This window comes from Excalfactoria chinensis, chromosome 1 (genome assembly GCF_039878825.1).
Source record: "Excalfactoria chinensis isolate bCotChi1 chromosome 1, bCotChi1.hap2, whole genome shotgun sequence".
Lineage (NCBI taxonomy): Eukaryota > Metazoa > Chordata > Aves > Galliformes > Phasianidae > Excalfactoria > Excalfactoria chinensis.
The window spans coordinates 162,266,176-162,292,389 of NC_092825.1; the positions used below are offsets into that span (position 1 = coordinate 162,266,176).

Consider the following 26,214-nt stretch of genomic DNA (forward strand, 5'->3'; position numbering starts at 1 on the left):
ACTACATGTTTAACACAGCCTAGAGAATCAGGGCAGGAATTACAGACATCAATTCTATAACAGCAGAAACAGATTCTTAAAGAAATGAAGGAAAGAAATTTCTCAACAGAAACACTCAATGCATTGAAAGGGCATCAGTAACACGCATATCATTTCATCATGGCAGTGACATTGACTGTGACAGCGATGACATATAGAAGAACATAAACACAGATTCCAATCCATGAATAACTTAAAACAAAGAAACAAACAAAAACCCCACACCTTCTTCAGAAGTCCAGCAAAGAACAGATCTCAAATATAAAATTACATTGGCATGTTATCTGTGACATACTGTAAAATCAGCTGTAAATAGGTTTGGGGGGACACCTAGTGTTTCTAAAAAAATTCTATAATGTTCCTTTTTCATCACAGTAAAAATCTCTGATGTTTATAATGAAATTTTCTTTGCTACTCTAAAGTGATTAATTACATAGATGATTTTGCAGAGTCTACATGCATACGAACCAGAAAACATCAGGATAATTGACATCTATATCTCAAAAACTGACATATTGATAATTGTTTTAACTTAGTTAAAAATCATGAATTGAGGATTTTAATGTAATATTTATACATTTTCAATGTTATGCTAATTTTTACTGCTATTAATGCATTTTGCATTTCTAAACTGTTGATAATAAATTCAAACCTTTAAGTATATGTTGGAAAGGAAATTCATTTCAAACTATTTCTTAAAAGAATCAATCAATATGTTTCATTTGGGGGAATTCATGCATAACAGACTTTACCAAATAAGATCACAAGAAGTTCAACATGCTATTCTTCACAAGAAGTTCAACTATATAGTTCTGACTAATTAGATCTGATACTTGCTGGAGTTCCATCTAATCAATAATTTCCCATAAATCAAGCTAACCCACAGACTGGGAGACAAAAACAGTTGCACTAAAAGCAAACAAAACAAAAACCTACCAGAAAAAAAAAAAATCTATTAAAAATATATAAAAAAGAAACAAGAAAAAAATAAACCTTTCAACCACAGTGAACCATGGTATCTGCAAGACTGTCCTCTACTAGAAGTGGTATCAGAGATGTGACTCATTTTTAAGTGCTATTACTTACAAAGAAGTGCTACTACATTCCAGCCAAAACACTCCAGATCTTTAACCAGTGAGGAGACTGAAAAGCTCACACTACTCAATACAATTTGGAAAACAAGATTTTCATTGTAGAATATTTTTTGCATGATACAAGAGGACCTAAAAGGAAATCCATTCAAGATTAACAGAAGTGGCTACACAAAATGAAAGCATTTATAGAAATGATAACATTATTCAGAGCCTCTATTACTCCCATCTGCTTTAGGATTATTACATTTTTAGGTTTGTTTGTTTGTTTTATCCTTAGAAAAACAGAAAGTTCTATTACCAGGTATTAAAAGTAATCTGCAAAAGGAAAGAAAAAAAAAAAAACCAAAAAACGAAGAAGTCTTCGTATTATTCCACAAAGTAGAAAGATGCCAAAAGCTTTCCCTTCATTTTCTGCAACCCCAGGGAGATTTTCATTTTCTCAACCTCTGACAGCAGTTGTGATATCCTTGAAGAGAGCTCTCCTCTCAAGTGCTTTTGCTTAGTTTAGAAAGAAAACACAGCAAAGCCAGACATTTCAAAGGAGTTTAAGTAAACATCAGTTGCTCTCACAGTAAGGATTCATTTATGATAGCAAACCACAGCCTTCATGGTCAACAGGCTTGTTCAAAAAAGACAATTCTACTATTACTATTTTGAATAATTAAGTTCTGTACTCCTTCTCTATGTCACATTAAACTATTACTGAGAAAACACAACTGGAGTTAAATTAGTTCTTACTGAAAAACCTTCCAAAACAGTTTGAATAATTTTGGTTGACAGATAATTGCAAAAATAAAATAAAATAAAATAAAATAAAATAAAATAAAATAAAATAAAATAAAAATAAAATAAAATAAAATAAAATAAAATTGGAGCTCCACAATGTATGCTATATGCCTATCTAGAAGTCTTTAATTTCTTTGATGCATAACGAGGTATTGGTGTATATCATACAAGCATTCTTTACCGCAGAGCGCTGGAAAAGCTAGTTCACTGGAATTCTCAACTTATTCAAAAGCTGCGCAAGTCCAATGTGCAGTTTCAAAGACAGTAAAAATAAACCAAGAGAAAATTCTGTAATTAACAAAGGACAAGATCCAATCTTCCTTTAAAAAATATAAATAAATAAATAAATAAATAAATAAATAAATAATATATATATATACACACACACCTTTATTTGAAGAGTACAAAAACACTAACAGAAAAGATGGCTGGAAAAAAAAATAAATCACTAAAAACAACAAAACCAAAGAACAGAAAGGAAAAATGAGGGTCACAAAAATATTGAAGGACAATACCTGTTGTATTAATCATACTTTTTGGTGTAGCTCCTGTTGCAGCAAAGATATTAGGTGTACTACCCGGCGGCAGTCCGCTTCCCGCTGTGGCGGCTCCAACTGTGGTCACAGCCAGGCTTCCTGGTGGGGGCTTCTTCACTGGTACGACCACACTCCTGCAGGAAAAGGAATAGCAGATTATGAAAACTCCACAGCAGAATCAGCAAGGACTTTGTTTACTATGAGATTACACTTCACTATAGCACTCTTGGTAAGAACACACATTAATGGAAATTTCCTTAATCTTTCTGGGTAGATGAAAGCTGTGTTAACTGACTGTTGACTGCAGTTCCAGGTGATGATGAAAAATCAAACTTTTTTTTCAGTGCCTCCAAAATGGAAATGTGTCAACATTTATTGATAAGCTATTGACAGCAGTATGAGAACCTGTGTTCTAGATTTGCAAAGACATCCTATAAGGTCTCCTATTACAATCTGTTCATTTGCTGATACAATGTTACAGAACTATTTCCTATTTCTTTACTAACTTTCCAGAACATATGAAGCCAAATTCAAAGTCTCTCTCCTTAGCTTCAGAGAGTTCCCTGGTCTTTCACAGCATCCAAAAGATCATCTACATCACAAAGCAAGTACTGCATATATCAACTTCATTCCTCAGACACAACAGACTGGCCTCCAGGTAAAGTTTAGGAGACCATTTTATTGAGCATAAATTAAGACTGAAAATCAGCTCCTTTTGCAAAAGAAGGGACAGTCCTCCTCATGTTTCACAAGTACTGGTGTTCTATATGTGGTTCATGTTCTTTTAAGATATAAATCAGGACATGAAGACAGGTCAGGTGTTATTTAATTTAAAATCATGAAGAAACATCATTAGAAACATCTCTGCCATAAGAGTATGTAATATCAGTGAGACACGATCAACCTATCTGAAAGAAAATGCATTTTTCTGACATGTCATACATGGTAATCTTGTCAAAATGTCTCATTCCTACTAATAAAACAAGACAAAGCAAGCGAATATACAGAATGACATGCAGATGAAGGAGACTAAGTAGACAGATGAACAACACAGTAAAATGAACAAAAAAATATGCAAAACAATCAAAGTTGCAATAGAGCAAGGAAAGTAAAACAGAACGACCGACTGCTTTCAAGTTCAACACAAAACAACATTCTTTTAGCCAATCAAACCACTCCATTAGCCCATAGGGTGAAAGCAGAAGGCAAATCAAACCAAAGCAGCTTTCTGAAAGATGCATAGTTATTTACCTGAAGATAATATGAATGAAATGAAAGAAAGAAATTTCTGTATAGATGCCTTATATACAACCCTGACAGACATTCAGATATTTCTCTCATGAAGAAACAGAAATCTATGAACTAGAAGAAAATATCGTATGTAATTCTGACATTTCTTTTTAGACTGTGTTTTACACAACATATTTCAGACTTCATTCCAAAACTGTTCACAATATTCTGCAGTACATAATTCTAGTCTCAAATGTTCATCAAGGAGTTAGTCAGCAAAAGCTTAGTAGCAACTGACTGCAGCAACTAATTTTCTCATTGCATCAGGCAGTTTGCAATTCTAAAAAGAAATGTGCTTACTAATGGATATTCTGTTGCACTGAGTGTCTTTTTCAAATCATAATTCACATCGTGTTTAACGTGAGAGCTGGTTCAACCTGCACATCACTCATGCAGTGCATTAAACAACCTCAGCAAATGGCTACAGGATTTGTCCAAGGTTTACTAATTCACATGAAATATTTAGATAGAAAATTACACTGTTAATGAGTTGAGCTGAAATAAATAAATAAATAAATAAAAATAAAAAATAAAAGTTCTCAGGTAAGCTTTCCTTAAAATTATAGCTACTCAGTGCTGGTGACACACAAATCAGATTGTATAGCAGTATATTTTCTCTCTCTCATTCTGATCCACATTCTGAATCTCTTCTCCATTTTAAAATCCAAAGGCTCTCCATCTTAATCACTCTGTTCAATCTAGAGGTCAGACATAGGTCTCCAATACTGGATGTCTTGTCCTATCTAGCTGAGCAGCAGCAATGAAGCTAGAATTTCTGTAAACTCCTATGGCTGAATTAATATTCTTGCCCCTACTCTCAGCTGCCCAGAGAGGCTGTGGGTGTCCCAACCCTGAAGGTGCTCAAGACCAGGTTGGATGGGGCCCTGGGCAGTCTGAGCTGCATTCTCCATGCCTATACACATCTTCAGTATATTATGAAAAATGTATACTGCTGATTATTCATTGTTCAGCCTGTTTTCAGCCTCAGACTGTTCTTCAAATCTGTAATGTTTGTTAGCATGTATTAATACCACATTTTGAATCCTACTTTAGACAACCTTGTATTAGGCTGATTGCATTAAGATAGATTCATCTGAAGTTGAGAAGGAAAGATGTAACTCAGAGTCAAAAGTCATGGAGAAGAAAATCTGCAGAAAGAAATGTGAGGTATACCAAAGATATGGAAGAATCACAGAACTATATAATATGCGAGGCTTGTGCAAATGAAGTCTTAGTTATTGATTTTTAAATTATTTTATATAATGCATTCATCAAAACTTCCAAATTTTAAACTACAAAATAGGCTCTCAGGAGTGGTTTTAGAACAAGGAAATGAAGGTCTAAGATTTCTTTATTCTTAGATCAAGCAGGAGTTTCAGTGTTCACCTCCAGTGAGATTCACAGTCCCTTTTTCCTCCCTTGCATTTAGGATAAATTAACTGAAGCATCTAAAAGAAGATAAAACATTGACAAGAAACAAGGAAAAATCGTAAGCGATAAAAAGCTATCAAGAAAGATGAATGGTCATGGCTGAACAGATAAACTTGTAATTCTGCTAATGTAATGAATCTGAAGAATCTGAATAGAGTGTAAGGTAAAATGTCATATATTAAATGCCAGAAAAATCACTGAATAAAGGAAAAACTAATTGCAAACATCATGAGATGTCTGGGATAGGTGAAAGTACCTAATCGTGTATCCATGATGTAAACAAAAATAAAATATTAAAAAATCAAGCACTAAAAAGCATCAGTTCTCTAAAAGTCAGTACAAATTTAACATCAATTTTATACAGGCCTATGCAGGTGAAAAAAAAGAGACAGAAATCCAGTATAATTTTCAGCTACCTATCTACTGAATCATATGATAGAGTAAAAAGATGATAGCTTCTCCTGATAAAGCATATATAAACTTCGGAGACATTATAGCTACTGTCTCATGTACTGAATATGAAAAGATGCAGATAATAGAGGTTATAAAATGAATTTTTAAAGATCTACTTGTGCACAGATTGCTAAATAACAACAACAGGAACATGATAACAGCTTAATGAAAAACAATCAAGGATTAACTTACCAAATTTTGTTTAACTAGAACCTATCAATAAACCCAGGATGAAGTTGTTCTAAATGAACAGCTGGGACAGAGTAACCCTCCCACGTTTTCTTCCATTTTATTTAGTACATCAGAGGCTATGACACTGTCCAGGAATACAGACAATGCAACTTCAGCTCTCTTCTTTGTTTAACAGGATCTGAAAACATAATTCCTATTCTTTTGGATGTATTTTAACTGGTACTTTAGGAAATATAGAGTGCAGTGCTCTCAAGTCTTTACTTTAAAAAGTAATCTTTTCTCCTCCGGCTACTACTTTTCTCACAGTTGTTGTCTTTTTCTGTTGATCAGTAAAATTTGTATATACACATATATTCTACCAAAACATAGAGACTGTGAGTAATACTTCCAAATATAGTCTAAATATAATAAACATAGTCATTGATTTAAATGTAATTTTAAAACACCTTTTTTCACACTACCTGACAGAACACGTATCCTGACTGAGTCTCATCAAATGTCCAGCTTCTCTATCATATAAGATATGATATGAATGATTCTGTATTATTCTCTATCATCCACCTTTAAGCCACTTTTCTGTGGCAAACCAAAAACCAATTATAAACAAAAAACAAGTTTAAAATACTTCAAAAATGGGTCCTTCAAAATATTTCAAGATTTGGTTTTAAAGAATTTACTGAGCATTTGAACTATAAAACTACATAATACTCCAATTTAGGAAGCAATAATGTCATATTTAAAGGTGAACAAGATATTTAATAGAGAGAAAAATAACTGTTCTCACTTCCAGGAACTCAGTGTTTTCAACTTACACAAGAATGCTTCCTATTGAAATAATTCTGCTAACTACAGAAAAAATATATATATTATATCAGTTTGAAAGAATAATAAATGATAGGTACAACCAAGAGCACTCTCAATTTCAAAAACAGCTTTGTTCTAATAGCTCTCTACTAGGAAAAAAAAAAAAAAAAAAGTAGAATGGAAAAAAAAAGAAATGTAAACTTTAGAATGCAGTCCTGGGTAGAACTAGAAATAAATTCACAAATGTTAGTGGTTTGAGTTTTCTAGAGGGGCAAATTGAAATTGACTAAAACCCAAGAAAATCCCCAAACCCTAACATCAACAACAGATACTGATTTTTGTCAGATGGAAGATAAGAATGCACAAAGGAATTATTGGTGAGTTATGCCCCATTAGTTGCAAATCTAGGTGAAATAACCCTTTTGTGTTTGCTTCTAAAAATGTCATCCTGAATGCCGTTTTCAAGGAATTCAGTTTGACATTAAAAGACATGTCATAACTTTGAGAATCTGGGCTCACGTGCCCCAGAAAGCTGTTTATATAGCTCATAATGTAATTACAGCTACCTTAAGACAGATGAGGCAGAAGGCAGCAATATATTGAAAACTAATTGAAAAATGCAGTTGTCCAGAAGCACTTGTGGGGAAGAGGTCTCTGAAAAGCTGCTCAGAGCTCCAGAGTTTGAAGTGAAATTTTTGATGTTGTCACTCTCAATCTATTGAATCACTGACAGACAATCAAACCCGTCTGGCTGGCTGGCAGCTCATTTTGCTGGCAGGTGGCAAACAATTAGACACACCAATTTGTGCCTCCTGATGACATTAAAGCATGAAACTAAGTTGTATGCAGGGCCTAGTGATTTGTGTGAAAGCATTTCAAAAATAATACTCTTTGCCGTGGCAACTCATTTCAGACTGCCACCTCCCATTATGGCTTTGAGCAGTGAAGACGACAGACTTGAGTTACGTTCGGGGCAAGGCCGCTTCTGTTCAATCCGTCATCAGCGCCCCCTGAGACCTCAATCCCCTCCTTTCATCAGTATCACCTCATCATTTACATTCGATAGTGTTTGAACGGCTGCATACATTAACTTCGCAGAAGTCCTGCTCGATAAAACATGTTGGACATATTTTCTGCTTTTATATTTCATATATAACTGCACAAATACTAAGAATGCACTTCAGCGTGTTAGACAGTGACTCCTGTGAACACATTAGCAGTGCGCAACTGCAAGAACGTGCAGAGCAAAATGCATCACGTTAAATGATAAAATAGAATTCTTAACTTGAATGCTATTTACTGGAGTTCACTTCATGTGTTATTTACCTACTTATCAAATGAGCAATTATAGCTACAGAAAGCCTTTAAAACAACAAAGATGTTCTTCATTTTCTAGTAATTAATTATTTATTACACCAACTCTTCTAAGACATATAGCCAACCAAATGTAAACTTAAATAATAATAAAAATCACTCGGAATACCTTTTGATTAAAGTGAAAAATACATTTCTGCAATCTTGATTTACTGATAAATGCAGAATGACTGCATGTACTTTATAAAAACCAACAAAAAAGCTGAACTGAAGCAAATAAAATCTAGGAAAACAATACACTCTATTGCTCATGATTCTCCCCAGAGAGCATAAACATGACCAGTGGCCACAAGGTTCAGTGAAGTACCAAAAGCTGCATAAACTACTGCAACAGTGCCTACAAAAACATGGTCCAAAGGCATAGAGTTAGCTTCTAAAAAATACACAGCATGTATTATTTTGATCATTATTTTATACTGGTAAACACGAGTCTATTTATATGAAAATGCATTTACAAGCAACTAACCTGTAACTTTTTTTCATTTTTTTCTAGTGCTGATTAGAATAGTAGAGGCTACAGAAAAAAATTCGTAAATCATCACAAGCTAAAAGTTGCAATTGTTTCTCAGGTCATATTTTAATGAAATCTAAACAATATAATTCAATATATTATTATTGAACTACCTTCATTGCACACCCCCTTGAAAATGTCAGGGTTGGGATCTCAATCTGCTTCTCCTTTGCAACTTTGTAAAGAAAAGCAAAAAAAATCACCTATCTTTTGCCTTTAGAGATTACCAGAAAATCTATGCATTTAGTTTGAAACCACAAACAAAGCACACAGAGAACAATGCATAAACAATGGTCAGCATTCAGGGATATAGCCACGAGGTCCGAACAGCAAGTTGATGTTTTGTAGGCTAAGAACACCAGTGTTTTTTATGAAGATGCCAGGAGTTTAGTAATACCCCTTAAATTGTGGAGGTAGGAATAAATGGTTTCTTGAGCCTGTGGGACTTGCCCTAAACCTCATTCACAGTTGTGGGTTATAATAAAATCTATCTCAACTGACAAAATCAGATAGCAACATGTTCTATTAAGGAGAAAAAAAAAATGTTTTCCCAGCTTAAACAACTACTTGTTGTTTTTTTTTTTTTTTTTTTTTTTTTTTGTTTGTTTGTTTGTTTTTTTGTTTTTTTTTTCCTGAAGAAATTAATAATACCAAAGGCTGACAGGGCACAACATACACTGTACCAAGATGCAAATAAAGCTGTATCCTTTGTACAGGTAACAACAGAATCACAACTTGGTCAGCAGGGTAAGAGGACAGATGAGAACAAGCAAACAAAGCAAGCAACGAAAGAAAACCCCAAAGCTTCTAAGTCCCAAGTGAACCTATTAAGTATGAAATGTCTGTCAAAATGTGTAAACTCCAGACATACAGCACATCTCAAACAATCCTACAGAACTATTTTTGAACATCTAAAATGATGCTTACAATATGTAAGCAGCCACCTTGTTTCAAGAAGAATCTGATTTCCATTTGTGCTCACACAAAATAGAGGTTATAGTCAATCTGCTGCAATCCTCTCCACGTAGTATTTAATGCTTTTTAATAAAGCTGTACTTCAGGAATTTAAACTCATCACTCCAGTCATTTTGATGTTAAGCTCCCTCTAAAGGCCACAAAGACATCTGATGGGGTAATACGCCACCATGTGAACTCAGCATCTTCTGAATTAATAATAAACATCTGAATGGAGTATATATATATTTTTTAATAACCAAGGTAGAAATTTAACTGAATAGGTTCCAGTAGGTAACTTATTTATTTGTTTATTTGTGCTTACAGTTATGTGCTATTAATTCTGCATTCATCATAAATTTCTTTACTCCTTAATGTACAGAAAAAACATGCCTGAAATTTTGGAATATGATGGCTCCTCACACAGCATGAAAGAAAAAATCCTGACCAGAGAGAAAAAAATATTTTTTAGTTCACACTGAAGTCAGCCTAAAATTAACATATGCAGACTGATGAACAAGAAATATCCTCTTAATGAAGCACTTTCTATGTAAGCCACCTCTGAAATGGCTGCAAGAGCTAAAATAACCTTAGAAAAGGTGAGATTCATTGCAAGGAGAGTATTTTCCACTGTTTCCATCTCAATCCAATCTTCTTTGTGACAACAGATGTTGATTGTTTATTGAATTATTTTGGAAAAGCAGCCTCTGTACTCATCTATACATACAGACAAAAGCCATCAGCTTATATATGCAATTCATGATGAAAAAGAGCTTCACTTTTGTTCCAAAATTCTCACGCGTCTTCTTGCACTTTGTTGTTTACTTTATGCTGGAAACATTGATTGCATATTGTTATTTCTTAAGAATTTAATGAAGACAATTCTGTCATTTTTGTAGGTCTTCTGCAAATGCAGGTAGATTTTTTTGTTCTTATAAATCATAACAGAGCTCTTCAATTGTTTCAATTTTCCTTTCCTTTAGAACTTTATTTCTTGTCGCTACAGGAGGATCTGATTTTTTAACAACTGTGCTGTAAGTTTCAAGACATATTTTATATCTTTAAGCTTTTATTCCTCCTATTTTCTGTTTAGATTAAAAAATACTTAAAAAAAAAATTACAAAGAAACTGCAGGAATCTTGTTATATCAGAAAATTTAATCACATCTGCAAATGAGGTAAGTCTTTGCATGGCTTAGTTTTGAGCCCGCAATAAAACTGGCTGCCCTTCTCCTAGGAGAATTTTGTCAGTTGCACATCTTACCCTGAAGTGAAACTGTGATAAATGAGACAGGCTGGATATTTAATGTAAACTATTCCCATTAGAGTTTAGAATCTACAACCAAAAAGCAGGAAAGGAAAAAGAATTCCTTGTGTAAATGTTCAACAATTCATTTTTAATCTCTTACATTTTAGCACATTTCCTTATTAAAGACTGAGGTCTGGTTTCCATGATGACTATACAAATCATTTGCCATGGCTGAATTACCTCAGTACTATGAAAGAAGTACAGAAGAAGTACAGTGATCGGTCCAAGATTTAAGCCTTTGAAAGAATATTCAACCAGATACTACTCTCCCTCCTCACTAAAAAGATTTGACTGCAACAATATTTCTTTAAAACAGGCTTGTTTTTCAATTAGTTTGGAGTTCTGTTCACTGCTGACAGAGAAAAACAAGGCAAATCACTTTTGTCTATTCTATGCAGTCTGATTTGCTAAAAAAAGAAAAGGTGAAGTAATGCAGTAATTTTTTAACAGTTGAACATAAAACAATAGCAGAATAACAATGTTTGAAAAATTCTTCATATTTCTGAATTTAATCAATATAAAATAATGAATCCAACCATATACCTGTCAAATGAATGAAACTGCATGGGAAGAATAGCCTGAGCTTCCCTCTTCAGAGCAGGATCAGGGTAAGGGATTGGATCTGGACCGCATTCTGCAATTTCAACTGGGGCTGCCACAAGACTCTTCAGTATTTCCTTGACATTGATGCCTTTGCTTTGGCTGATACTGGATATTGATGACGAGGGTTTCAAGATTTCACTGGGGCTTTCAGTTAAGCTCTCCTGAGATTTCTTTACTTCTGAAGATAGAGTAGACAACAGTTCGCTCATAGCATCAGGGCCTGTGCTGGTCTCCAAGTCTGTCCCATTCAAAATATTAGGCATCTGTTCTTCACCAATTCCTGAATCCGTATGAGGAATAGAGCTTTCCAGCTGAATATCTTCAACTGGCGTTGGTGTTTCTTTATCTTTGATATTTTCTGGAAACACAGTTGGTGTCTCTGCAGTGAAATAGAGATTTTGAACAATATTTAATTAGATTTATTTTCCTATAACTAGGAAGTTTTGTAGTACACAAATTTGTGTTAGAAAAAGTTCACAAATCTTAGTAGTTCACAAATCTTAGTAGTTGACACCTGAAAACTATTGCATATAAAACATTTTGGTTTCAACACCTCTGTAGCATATATAAAGACTTGTGAGGGGTAGTCCAAAGTGCAAGCTCAGTGACATTTTGATATTACAACACACAATTTGTACAGTAATCAAATACCAGCATACTGTCAGGAACAATGACATTAAAAATCATAACTGATAGAAACTGCACACAGGTATCTCTTGTGAGACTACTGTAAAAGAAAAATGCAACCATTTATGCTTTAGGATTACAATAAAAACAAAGGATATTTATTGCTGACAGCAAATCTTAATCTTGCATTCAAAAGAAAAACTGCTAGACATTTAGTTTGCTTTCTGCTTTTGTTTAAAATGCACATTATACATATTTTACACACATATATTTATAGTAAATGCATTAAATTCATTAAATTTACATTAAATTTATTTGTACAGAAATTAAAAAAAAAAAAAAGAAAAGAAAGAAAAGAAAAAAGAAAAAAAGATACTGTTATTCATTCCTTAAATATCTCCCTTCACTACAAAAGGCAAAAATTCTGGCAAAAGTTAAGAACAAAATAAGCTCAGCTTTGTAGAGATGGGAAAGTGGGAAGACGGGAGAGTTAAATCTGTTAAGTTTGGATCATTTCCAGACTGAAACGGACTTTACAACATCTTGTAACCGAGAAGGCATACCTCTATTCATTATTGCAGTGAACCAGACAACAACTTAATTAGCTAAGAATAATTCTATGTGATCAGAGGAAAGTTAGCAGAAGTGATTAAACTGCATATTTGTCTTTTTATTATTATTTTTTTTTTAATAAGCTTGCAATCAAAAGGATTTAAAATATTTCTCTTCAGACTATGCTATTTTGAGTCAGTTGCACTGATAAGAAAATGTAGCTCACTGGTGGATGAAGGAGGTGCACCTTTTCATTTGATGTTTTAGAGATAGTAAGTTTAGATACTTAAGATTCTTAGATATTTTGGAAAATATTTCAGGAACATACTGAGATTAAACCTATCTATTTCAAACAAAATATCCATCAAGAATGTAACTTTAATAACAAGCACATAGATAATTACTAATTCTGTAATACAATCAGATATAAAATATCTACATATTTACCACTAGGACTTATGTGTCTGTGTGTGCACATACCCAGGGGAAAAAAAAAAAAAAAAAAAAAAAAAAATCCATGTAAAATTATGTAGGTGTTTCAACAAATTCTACTGAAAAATGAATCATACTTACAAGTGCTGATAAACAGATAAAGACAGAAAACAATAGCTTTTAAAAATACAAAGGATAATGGCCCATTATATGGTATATTGTTTTCTTTCAACAACCATAAAGGCTGAGGCCACTTCCTCCTTGTCTTGCTCCTAATTGCCTTAAACACTTCTTAGCAAATGGATATGTGCCTTGTTTTCTGAAGCAGGAAGTGGAAACAGAATTTATGAGCTGCATTTGATGCACTTAGCATCTGCCGGCCAGGAAGTAAAAAAATCCATAACTACTTAGTACTGCCCATATTTGGCACAGAGGGACGTCTGATCCACAGCATGAGCCTAATGAATTTTCTGCTTGTTTGTCTTTTTAAACTTCATCCATCTAAAGACAACACTTCTGAACCAATGGGAAGAGTAGGACTGATAGTAGCAGATGACTGCTGCCCTATTTAAGCAGGAATTGCATATCTGTGTTGAATATTCTACCTACTTGGGGAGATGGCTACAGAAAATACCAAAAGGCCAGGAGAGAACCCATAGCTTACAAATGTTTGTTTATAGTTACAGGAATTATGGCATTGTATATGAAGTTGTGACTACTTTGTGATAATTCAGACGCCACCACTAACAGCTTGAAGGGCTGAGTGGCAATTTATTATTGCTAATATAGAATGTAAAAAATGTGTCTGTAGCTTTAGGGAGATAAATGTTTTGACTCTTGCTCCTTGTGAACAAGATTCATATTATAAAATCCCCAAAGAAAATATTCTTTCAGTGATCACTACTACAGTTGTTCAAAAGGACAGCTGAAAAATCAAATCCATAACTTGGGCTTAAAAGACAACTTATAAGGAAAAAATAAAATAAAATACAGCTTTCTCCGCTGATTAGTCAAGTCCAATAGTAACCAGCAAGAAAAAACTGCTGAAGTGAAATGAAGCTATAATGTAATCTATATTAAATAAAATAAGGTTCCACTGTTACATAAATGAGGAAGGCTATACATAAATGAAGGTACATTATATGGAAGAGTTAGGGTACATTTAACCTCAATTTTCATTAAGGTCAGTGACGTCCAACGCAAGACCAGAGGCAGTAAAGCTCATGGAAATGTCGTTCTGGAAATTCAAATGCCCCAACAAAACCAGAAGTACAATTTAAATGTATCAAAACTGAGGAAAAACTCCACATCAATTTTGAAGAATGCAGTTTATGACATTAGTGATGTAATTGCATGTATTTTTTGCTAGGAATGTAAGTGAACGCAGTCATATATGACTGGAAAATACCAAACGTTTTTTTTTTTTTTTTTTTTCCTGTTATGAAATGGGTTAGGAAAAAAGATCTGGGTAACTACAACAGTTCAACAGTAAGTATATTTCAAGATTTATTTGGGAGTAGAAAGTAATAACGGAGTAAAATGCCAAAAGGCTAAACTAAGAGCTTTCTTAGTATTTATTGCTCAAAGAAAATACAGTCATAGTAGGAAATTTTGGCAAAGCCAGAGTGTCACAAAATATGACTGATAAGAAGAGCCTGTACAGAACATTCCCTGGGTAATTATTCAGCTACCAATACTACACTGTCAAGGAAAAGGCAAACATGATTCCGAACTTTCCTGAAAAAAAAGTAATTCCTAAAACAGCTCAGTATTAATGGCACTGGAGAAGACTTTAGTAGTTTCATTATGGAATGCTGTACGCACTGCCATATGTGAGAAAGATGAAGTGCCACCATGCAGATCCATTCTTGGACAAAAGAAAGCAATCTATTATTGCAATAAAACAATAAAAAAGAGTTTGGCTGAATCTGGCCTGATTAATGCAATGTGTGAAAACTACCTAAACACAATGAATTAACTCAATTTTCAACACATCAGTAAGCCAAATTCATAAGGGTTTAAAATGTCAAATTTACATTTTGCAAATCAAAACAAAATAAAATTCAGAACGGATAGAACTGATTAATATTTTTGCTCAAATAAGTATAGTTGCAAAGTAGTTTCTGTGAAATTAAGAAAGATACGTCCAAAAATGCATATCATAATAACCATCTGCATTATTACTAGTACTACTGTAAGTAAATTTTAAGCTCTTGAGAATGGGTCACAGAAAACAACAGATTTGAGATGCAACACTGCAGATACATAAGTCTTCATTTATAATTTGGGGTAGCAGTTCTGTAACTCTCAGAATTCAGGACTAAGGTTGTTACACATTAAAGACCTTAAACTTGCAATGCTTCTGCTTTCATAAAAACCCCAAAATACTCAAAGCAACTTAGCAAACTGATAATTTTAAACACAAACAGAAGCAAAAGTGTAACTGATCACATCTGTCGAAGTTAGAGTGTTCTGACAGTAAGCTTGGAAATTTTCAGCAAACCTCATCAGTTTTGTGCAGCACTAGGCCATGTCAGTAGACAAAGCAGAAACATTGCTAGATCTAGTGATCTTAACCTTGTCAGAAGCACGCAGTTGGAAGCCAGATGCCTTCTCCTTGCTGTTTCTCATTGTAACTAATGAATTCATCTACTACATTATGGGAAAAATATGGGCATAAGGTAACTAAATGACATATCGTATATCTGGTAGTCTCATCCGTCACACTCCTTGCCTAAAATATCTTGTTTGCTTGTGATTTATGAAGTGTTTTGTAATTGTTTTAACTATCTGAGATACCTAAATAGTTATTTCACTGCCTCTAAGTGCCTGAACAGTGCAAAACCTACTCCATTTATTCCAGAATAAGGAGACATTTCATGTTGGTGGCAAACACATAACATTTTGCCATTATAAAAAATCAACAACACCAAATATTCTGGTTTGAATCGTTATTTACATAAAAATGGAGAAATCATGTATATATTCCTATGGTCATGAAAAAGAAAGCAATTGAAAATCTTTAACTGCTTACACTATGGCTGAATACATTACTTTCAAACTCAAGAAGAAATTTATATGAAAGCTGCACTATCCATGTCTTTGTCAAATGTCTGATGCAAGCAATGTACCAGCATTTGCTAATGGAAGCTCTGGGGGCAATTCAGGTATAAGAGTTGCTACCACCTTTCAGTCAACACAGGCACTGAAAAATGTATGCACTGTTCTCTGTACAGCTTTTATGGCACTGATAATTACCTTAGTAGGTGCAATTCAAATACTCCTCCTTAGTATTCCACAAATTTTCATAAGGCATACACTGAAGGCTGAAGAAGCTTTCAGGCCATCAAGGCCATGATATCACAGCCTCCTCCAGAAGTGGCAAAGTCAGCTAATCAATGACCAAAATCTAGGCTATAAAGAGATAGTGAAAAAATTCTTCCTAGCAACAGATCTACTAGTTTTTGCTCAAGAGAAGCAGCAAAGTTATAAGAAATGAAGAACTAAATGTGAAGACAGAATCAAAGAGTAGTAAGGATCTGATTTAAAGCTATGTTGAAAGAAGTAATACAAAAGGGAGTTGCAATGGAAATACAGTCAGTCAGAAGCTGAGGCACAAGAGTGAGAAGAATCACACTAGAAGAAACATTCAAAAAAAAAAAAAAAGAATAAAAATACAACTGCTTCATGTGTATGCAGTGATCAATTGATTAATAATGAAATGTAAGTGCAACTCTATATTCTGATGCCATAAGTCATTCATGATATAGTAATAAATAAATAGGTTGCAAATATATTTTTATAAACAGGTAAGTGATAAATAATGTTGAATTGGATGCAGAAACTCAATATAATTCAACTTTAACATTCACATGATTATCATCCATGCCCCATAGGTACATGCATATGTACAACTAGATTTTCCATCTATTCTATCTGTAGAATGTGTGATTCTATGATTTTGTGGAAGCCTGAGCAACAGATTTTATAGGGACATTGTGGAGGGTATTTTGAGAAGCAGTGTAGAGTAGTCCAGTACTATATTGTGTAGTTAGATTGCTATCCTTTTTAAACAATTAATTTAAAAATAAGCTGGAAATCTACATTCTACACACTAGGCATACAAATGGTGTAGCAAAGGACACTACTCAGGGTATTGTACACCAAAAAGATCAGGAAAACTTGATGGTTTACTTTCCTCGGATGAAAAAGCAATTTCTTCTTCTATCAAGAACAATAATAATAATAATAATAAAAAAATCAATAGCTTTCAGTCCATCTACAGCACACACCTTTAAAAACCTGTTCATTTACAATGCTTTGGGAAAAAATACAGACAGTGGTATCAAGGGAAATCAAAAAACAATCAATTTTTGAAAAAGTATTGTGGTAAGCCACATACTGTTTTCCTCTGCACAATATGATACAAAGTGAATTGAACAATTACAATGTTTTTATTTCCAAAACAGTCCTAAATAAAAGTGATACCATCAAATTTTTACAGTGATTTTTTTTCCCGTTATTTGCTTAGTGTTAATTGTATTCTCAGGAATTTACAGTCTCACAACTGATGTGCAAAGAAAGATCATTCACACATTTCCACTGCTGGAGACATGGAAGTACTGTTGAAAGGATAGTCTAATAGACTGTCAGTGTAAGTGAGGACAGCTTTGACAATGACCAGAATTGAGAAAACTCATCTTAGTGATCCTGACCACCATAAACAAAACTCCTTCAAACCCATAGCTATAGTTTGAAGAGGTTACTTTCTTTTATATAATAAGACTGATGGGTTGCTTTAAAAAAAACAACAATGCTTCTCTATTTTTCCATGTCCTGCTCCACTGATATGACATTTCTGCTCTAGAACTATGCTCTGATTACCCTCTATCTGGTGAGAGGAAGGGCTAATCTCAGTTTTCCAGTCTTGACTTCCACATCTGCCAGATGTATGAGATTTTCATGCTAATTTTGGGAAAACATCCCAGTCTTATCACAGAAACCGAGAGGAAACAAACAGACAAAAGAGTATTTTCTAAGCTATATAAGGCATTGCCATTCTGGAAATAAAAATTTTATCATTTTACACTAAATTTCCTTAATTCACAAGGAAGCTCACCAAAGGGGCAAAGACTGGTAATGATGTTTTGACTACTAATCACAGAACTCATTTTTTCTGTGTTATGTCCATTTTCACTAGCTCCATATTTTAATTATTGAACTTATCTTAATCACAGTCAATTGGAGAAATCTGATGAACCAAAAGTCTGATGATGAACCTGACTGTAGGCCGGGAAATATTTTAGGTCACTCAGCAAGTTGATCCAAAGTCTCTATCTTGAATTCTTCACAAATACAGAGGAACTGTTATAACATTCCAAGTCTAATACATTCTAATTATTTAATATTGTGAACAGAAAGGAGAAAGACTGGCAACATTTAATGTCTTTGGACTGTGTTTCTTAGACAACTTTCAGGAGCAAGAGAATAGTTCTGATCTGCTTTTTTTTTTTTTTTTTTTTTTTTTTTTTTTAATTATTTTTTATTTTATTTTATTTTTTTGAAACTGTGATAATAAATTTCTCTAGAGCAGTTGCTCAGATCGTACTGCATTATCTCAGGATTGCTTACACAGATTCACCTGACTTTACTTTATTAGGGAACTGCGAGCACAGAGGAAGAAATGTATGATAGTGCTTGCAAATTAGTTAACTTCTGTCCTTCAGGAAAGATGTTTGCCCAAGGTCTGTCTTAACTGGTTCTGAACTTCAAGGAGGAGCAGTAAACAGGCAATGTATCTTTGATAAGATGAGAAAGACAAAGTTTTCTCCAGAGTATCCTTACAAGCATTTGTCTTTGACTGACAACTTGCCAAGCTGTCAGCATTAGAATCATACAAGCTTTTCATTTATGCGGTTGGAATCCAGCCATGAATAACACGATGTATGAAGATGTTGCAGAATAAATAAGGCAACAGTAGGAGTTATGTGTGTGTTTTATGTCTTTTTCTTTGATGATATACCTGAAGGAATTACTCAGTATCTGACGCTCGAAGCAGCAGGTGGAGTATGCCTGCAAACTCATTCATAAAACTTTCTGAGCTATGCCATGATACGTTTGTGAAGATTACCAATGTAAATCAAGGTGCTTTATAAAGTTCCATTTTAAAGCTTTGGAACTGAATGTGTTCATATTTAAGACTTTATTTCAAATCTAAAGTGATGAAGTTCAGTAATCTGAGATAAGTAGTGTCGCTTTTGACTCTTAATGCATATATGTATGACCTAAAAAAAATAAGAAGGAGCTTGCTTTTGTCTTACAAATTTTACTTGGTTGAACTGTACACAGACTATTTTTGAACTATCAAAGATCCTTTAGATCTATAGGAAAGTGATTGGAGAAATTCAAGCAATTGAGACAAATGTACAGCAAATAATAAATCAATGAAAACACTTTTTTTGAACACATTTTTCTTCTTCCCATGGATCAGCTTAGACAGAAAAGAAATGTAGCAGAATATAACATTATAATGAAATTAACTTTTTTGATGCTAGGTGGATGCCATTCAACACAATGACAGAATGGTAGAGTGGACACCATTTAATTATTATTTTTTCTTCCTCTTCCTGGGTGTGCCCTCTCTTCTGTAAGCACTATAAGATAACAGATAGCTTGTGAAAAATACGGGGTTCACAAACAAACAAAAAAATCATTAGCCTACAAACTTTTACAAGTAGAATATATATCCCCGTAAAACATGTTTTCAACTCTTTTTAGTAAATTCTACTACTCTTTTTAGTAAACTTATATATATACAATCATCCATAATTTGGGAAAGGCCAACTTCTATAAATGATGAGAAATGAAATGTTTAGCATCAAGTACAATGGTATTTAGAATTCCCAGAACCTGTGCTTGACACCAGCTGCAGTTACATGTAAGTATATAACAATCACACACTGTAATGTCCTTGAGATAAGCATGGTCTCACATTGCCTCAAATAATGCCAGCTGCACAGTAAAAAGAAAAAAGCATCACTAAAAATAACTTCATGCTCTTACTTGAATGCTACTAATGTCTTTATTCCTGTTCTAGTCACACCTTGAGTTTTCTGGTCTTATAAACAGATCCCATCTACTAAAAATCATTTTCCTTTAAGCAGTCAAAAAGTTCATAGAGTCCTATCACAAAAAACTTTTATACAGTTCTAACAATAATAATACAACTTGCTGTATTGAACAGACAAAGACTGCATCTTTACATCTAATTAGTGTCATCCAGAAGGAACAAAATATCGACGTTGTATTTCCTCATAACAAATGAATTTTTATTCACATTTTAATAAAAAGGATTTGGATTTAAAAATATATATTGACTTTTAAATACTAAAAATAATCACTCTAGAATACGTTATCTTAAAATGTAGCTGTACTTTATGTGGTAATTTTCATGTATTACATGTTTGCTGCCAAAGTCTGTAAGCGTGTTACATCACTAAAAGGAAACTGATTGGCTAAGCCACTGGAATGAAAAATTCTTGAAATGACAAAATAGGTTTTGACTTTAAGCCTCTTCTGACAGTATTGTTGTTGTTGTTGGTTTTTTTTGTGTTTTTTTTTTGTTGTTGTTGTTTGTTTTTCTTTTCAGTTCCTGCTAATGTTTTTCAAGACTAAGGGGCTGTGTTCAGAATTCAAAAAGCAGAAACTTTTATTTTCTAATGGCATGTGCAGCTTAGTGCAGTTTAGAGATTAATAAGCAGTTGGGTATGGATGAGACCTTGTAGACTGAGACCTTGAAGGGTACGTTGACATCAATAAGTAAAATAACTAGCTACAGATAACATTTCCTTTATCAAATAATTTGATCCTAAAGCCAAATTCTTCACTACAGTTTCTTCTTTATCTCAGTCATGCTTTTTTTGTAGCTCTGTTGAACCTTAAAAGAATCAACCCAAAACAAAACTGTATTTCACATGAATTTGAGGTAAAGTAAGTACAACAAGAAATATTATGGAGGACACATCTGTAAATAAAAAAGCTTTGTATTTGACTTTGTATGCCTGCTTCCATTCTGAAAGACTATCTTTTAGACATTTTTTTTCTGATTTTTACGTGACCTTATGTCACATAGATGAGAAGAAAAACTGTTTACCCACTCCTTTTGCCACGCATTATTTTCAAATGTCAAGCTTTGTACAAAGAGCAATATAATAGTTATTTTGTAAATATTTTTAAAATTGTATTAAATTTAACTTTAAGGTTTTGAGGCATTCTAAATAATTTCAATGTTCAAGCAAAAGGTAACCAAAATAAAATATCCTATAACTGCTACACAGGACCATGCTTTAAAGGCAAAAGGAGATGAAAAAGCAGGATTTAACTGGGGTATTATTATTCTGCAGTATCATCAACGATGGATTGAGTCATACTCATATAACTATAACACAACAAAGACTGTGGCATAAGCAAATTGAACACTGGAAAAAAAGTATTTTTCCCTTTCTTTATAGGACAATAGACATTTTTTTAAAGTTTTCAGAATAAGATAGGACATAAATAACATAAATTACATTATTAGTAGTGAGAAGTTAAGCATTTCTGTTAATAAACAGGATTTTAAATTTTAAATCTCCTCAGCTTTTTTATATGTCAATATGTTTACCCATTGAGATTTTGCAAAACTACACCATGAACATTTTCATCAGATTTTTAACCTATATCACATTTATTCATTCACAGTACTGTGCATGCAAATAAATGGGAAAATATACATGCAAACTTTGATAATGTTACAGTCAGATATCCCATTGTTTCAAATAATTACATTTGAAAAACATGTTCCCTGCATTATATTGTATCATTTGAAACAAACAAACAAACAGAAACAGGCCCAAAACACATAATAGCTGCTCTGGTCACAGAAGCGGTCTCTTTTAAGAAAAGCACAGCACAGCACATTAAATTACAAGCATAAAATAATTCACAGTACATAGAATATCAAAGCTTTACATACCATCAAGAAGGCAAGAAAAAAAAAAAAAAAAAAAAAAAAAAAGCAAGAAAGGAAGGAAAAAGAACAGGAAAAGATATGGGGAAAGATGCTACTGCAAAAGCTCTACATACTTTATGTGGTATGCAGTAGTTTTTAGAATAGGCCTGACTATGTTTTTAAGGACCTAATAATATTGTAGAATAATAAGCAGAAACAAAAGGTATGTCCAATTTTCAAAATCCACATTCTCCTCCTCAGTGCTCTTTTATAAAATTTAGTTCATAGGATGTAAAGTTAATAAATTGTAGCAAAAGTGGGAGAGGTTTCCTAGAGAAATGTAGTTAAAGTTTTGAAGGTGACATCAGGTCTGATCTCCATGTAACCTGAGGCGTATACTTATTTATCAACAATTACATCACAGTTATTTCTTGAATTACATTACATTAAATAAGAACACCCAAACAGGTTAGGAGATGATGTTAATATTACCTTTGTAAAATGAGTGGGCAAAGCTCTGCTCAGGAATTAACTTGGCAAGGAATCCATGGTTCAAACTTGGGTGAGGGATAGATGGTATGACCACAACTGTGGAGAAAATCATGGAATCAAATGTGAGCCAGCTAGTATTCATGTGTGGCCTGGTCCACTGTGGATCCATGACAGAAGTCCTATCTCATTGAAACATGCAAATCTGGTATTATCAACAGGAAAAATGCATTTCTAAAGGAAGAAAACAAGTTCTGTGTCAAGAGATAGGAAACAGCGTATCTATTATTAGGGCACTTCAAAAAGCAACATTCAGGTGGGAAGAAAAGACATATATATGCACAGCACATACAGACAAGACAGGTATGAGTAAAAAAAGTTCACAAAAGTTAGCAGCTTTTTATTGCAGAACCATAACATAAACACAAAGGCACAAAGTAAAATAAAATAAAATAAAATAAAATAAAATGATTTTTTCTCACAATTGTCAACTTGTTATATATTTGGGTATTATATTCAAAATACAAAGCCTTTAAGCACACGAACTTCAAAAACAATGTATAAGTGGTAAATTAAAACATAATGATTAATTGGAAAACAATGAATAAACATAAATGTAACATAAATTGGAACATACAATCTATGAAGAATTAATATTAGAAACTCCATAAATGATGAAAGTAATCAAAATTTAATACAATAAGAAAAACATACATGAAGAGCTTCACAGACAAGTTCAATTATTGTTTTCAGCACTTCCAGTGCAGAAGGTACAGTTATCAACAATCCCATGAGATCTAAAAAACCTACTGAACTGGTAGTACATTAAAGTTTGGATCCCTTATTTTCTGACAGCTGACAGGTTCCCTCCCACTCAGGCTGAAGAAGGCCAGTGAAAATAACACTACTAACAAAAAACCACAAACAGATCAAGGAAAGCAATAGAAATGATTTTTTTTTCTTTTTTTTTTTTTTTTTCTTTTTTTTTTTTTTCTTTCTGATATTCTTTCAGTAGGCTTTTAAATGCAGGCACCAGCACAGTGGACTGCAAGGAGTCCACTATCACCACCCTTTCAAAAACACACTCATTCAAACTAACAGAGCTCACATGTATATTTGCAAAAAGCTGTTTGGTCTTTACGCATTTCATTCTAGACATTTAAAGATACATGCTCTTACTAACAAATGACAGACTAAGAATTTGTGATCAACTATCTACTATCAACTGTCACAGATTCATCCCATTTTAACATACAAATGAAAGAAATAAAAGCATAAAAAGCAATATGCAAATGAAAACTGGTTACACTCTATAAGAAAATACACAGAATAACTGAATCAGCCAACATATATTAAAGAACCAAATCATTTTAGAGAAACAAAGTATCATCTAATTTTCTATTGTAATTTTAAAATGTTTGAAAATAGTTTCTAGAGAGATAACTACAGTTCCAAAGTATCTAAACATGAAAATAGAAAAGAACACTAAAAGAAAACAAATGTACCTGTACTTGTTGGTGAATTTATTTCTTGTCTGATATTTCTACCTGCCTGGCTCCCAGATCTTGCTGTTTCTCGTTGTGGTTCTAGTATATCACGGTATTTGGAGACCATCAGAACTGAAATAAAGTAGACTACTGCCAAAGCTAAGAACTGAGCCTGTTTGCTGTCATCCTGTGTTAGAGAAAAAGGAGCAGTTCTATAATAGCGGACATTTCCATTGAATTTTCACTCAAGATCATCTTAAAGCTTTATAAATAATACCTTTCTGAAATGTTACTTCTGTTAACATAGCAGCAGATTGATTAAATAGAAGATCTAATGGACTTTCTGTGAAGTAACATGCACATAATGTGTATTAAGTACTTAATCTTAGAGGTAATTTGAAAACTACTGAAATCTCCAATACAGTGAAGTCAGTGGGCTTTTCACACTAAAGGCTTTATTCTTCTTTGAGGGTGCTCTTAATTCTTCTCAACAGTAATGGCAACTGACTTCTGATACCCCAAGAAAATTGGAGTAAATCTTTTGGATTGTTGGTTCTGCTGCAAGAAGTTAAGGGACACTGCTGAAGGGGAAAATTAAGCTTGTTGATGCGTTATCAACTAACAGTGGGTACATAGGAAGGCATAACATATCTGCTAATTACATGAGGGTTATGACCATGGTCTTGTTTACAGCAATAAATATAAACTCGAATTCATATGTTCTGAATGCTTCAACAGGATTGTTATCAGCAGCAATCCCAGATTTCCGGGGCTCTGCGTAAATACAAATACCAGGAACTCCTTTACTGTTTTTTTTTTTTGTTTTTTTTTTTTTTTCAACTACCCCAATGCAATCTGCTGTTCAATGGCCATTATCTATAGCATGAGTATATCCTTACTTGATCCCAGCCCGCTTAGCTTCAATGAGAAGTTTTTTATCATGGGTGTTTAATTTGGTTATATGCCATTGCAACCCTTAAAATAGCTGTACATTCGCTCATAAGATTTGTCAGAAAAAAAAGTTTCCTCTGCTCTCTAGGCAAGGAAAGAACAGATGTCAGATGAACATCACACCAATTCAACCTCATCCTTTCAAGATGGTGAGATCATCCTCACAGATAAATGCTTTTGTTTCAAGCTCAGCTTGTTTTCTGCTGAAAACTATTCCTAGATCCAATTCTCAATCTGCTCAAATTCAGACTGGAATTTTTTTTTTTAATCTATCTGTGTATTCATAATAATTCCAGTTGCACAGCCTTCAAATAAAAGTTGTGGCAAAGTTTTATGGTAAAAAAGTTGCTGTTATCTGAAAAACTTTTTAATAGATCTTTATATAATACATATATTCAGATTCAGCAAATATTAAAATTGGCTTTAAAAATGAATTTGTTGCAGTTCTGCAGTGCATATAATTCCTCCTACAGTAATTTGAAAATTAGCTAACATTATTAGTAATACAGTTTTAATTCAGGGCAGAAGTATTTTATTCTAGTTGTGATTACTTGACTATTGTAAGATCAGGTCTGACTGCAGAATGAAATTATGTACTAATCTCAAATGGCTCATCAATATGATTTTCAAGTGCAGAAAGAGGCTGGCAGTGACAAAGACGTGAGCGAATGGTTTGCTGATAATAAGTGTGACAAATTAAGGGTATTTTTAATTTTGGAACAGTGAAAATCTCTTAGAAAATATAAGTGACAATTCTGAAGAAGAAAGAAATGTAGAGCCTACTACTCACCACGTCACGAAAAACAACTGCTCGTAGACGATTGATATCAACATCCTGAAGAAGCCGATCAGGGTCTTTTATGGGAGAAAGATTGCCAGGGACATTTTCAAGGGGAGTCTACAAACAAAAAAGTTGTGAGATTTTTTTTCCCACAAATATCTTAATTCAAAGCATTTCTGTTAGAACTTTAATTTGATAACATTTGTAGACACCACTGCTAATCTTAGATGCTCCTTCTCTAGCAATGCGCTCTCACTATTAGACAAGGCTTCTACAAATTAAGCTATGCTTTGAATTGCCATCATATTCCTAATTATTTAGATAAAAAATTGTTAAATTATCTCAGTACATCAGAAAGGTATGCAAGTGAACACATAAGGTGATTTCGGATTATAGGTGTTTCATAGCAGCAAATCATTTTTTATATGCATTAAATTTATAAACTGTGAGCACAAATATTTTCAAACAACCATTTCTTGTAATTTTACTGAGAACTGTTACAGCTGTTCACAGCATAACTCCTATTATTGC

At 33.4% G+C, this 26,214-nt stretch overlaps 1 protein-coding gene across 7 annotated transcripts in view; it reads right to left on the reverse strand.

Moving 5' to 3' along the window:
* Positions 1–26,214, reverse strand: part of NBEA (neurobeachin) — a 449,426-nt gene that overhangs the window by 274,687 nt on the left and 148,525 nt on the right. For 5 of the 7 annotated variants that reach the window (XM_072361559.1, XM_072361556.1, XM_072361554.1 and 2 more), the window contains 5 exons: positions 25,693–25,800; positions 23,970–24,138; positions 22,468–22,563; positions 11,316–11,754; positions 2,435–2,589 (listed from right to left, as the gene is read on the reverse strand). In XM_072361559.1, coding sequence (XP_072217660.1) covers positions 2,435–2,589; positions 11,316–11,754; positions 22,468–22,563; positions 23,970–24,138; positions 25,693–25,800 — 967 coding nt within the window. The remainder of the gene's footprint in view (positions 1–2,434; positions 2,590–11,315; positions 11,755–22,467; positions 22,564–23,969; positions 24,139–25,692; positions 25,801–26,214) is intronic. The other 2 variants (XM_072361555.1, XM_072361557.1) reach the window with 2 other exon arrangements.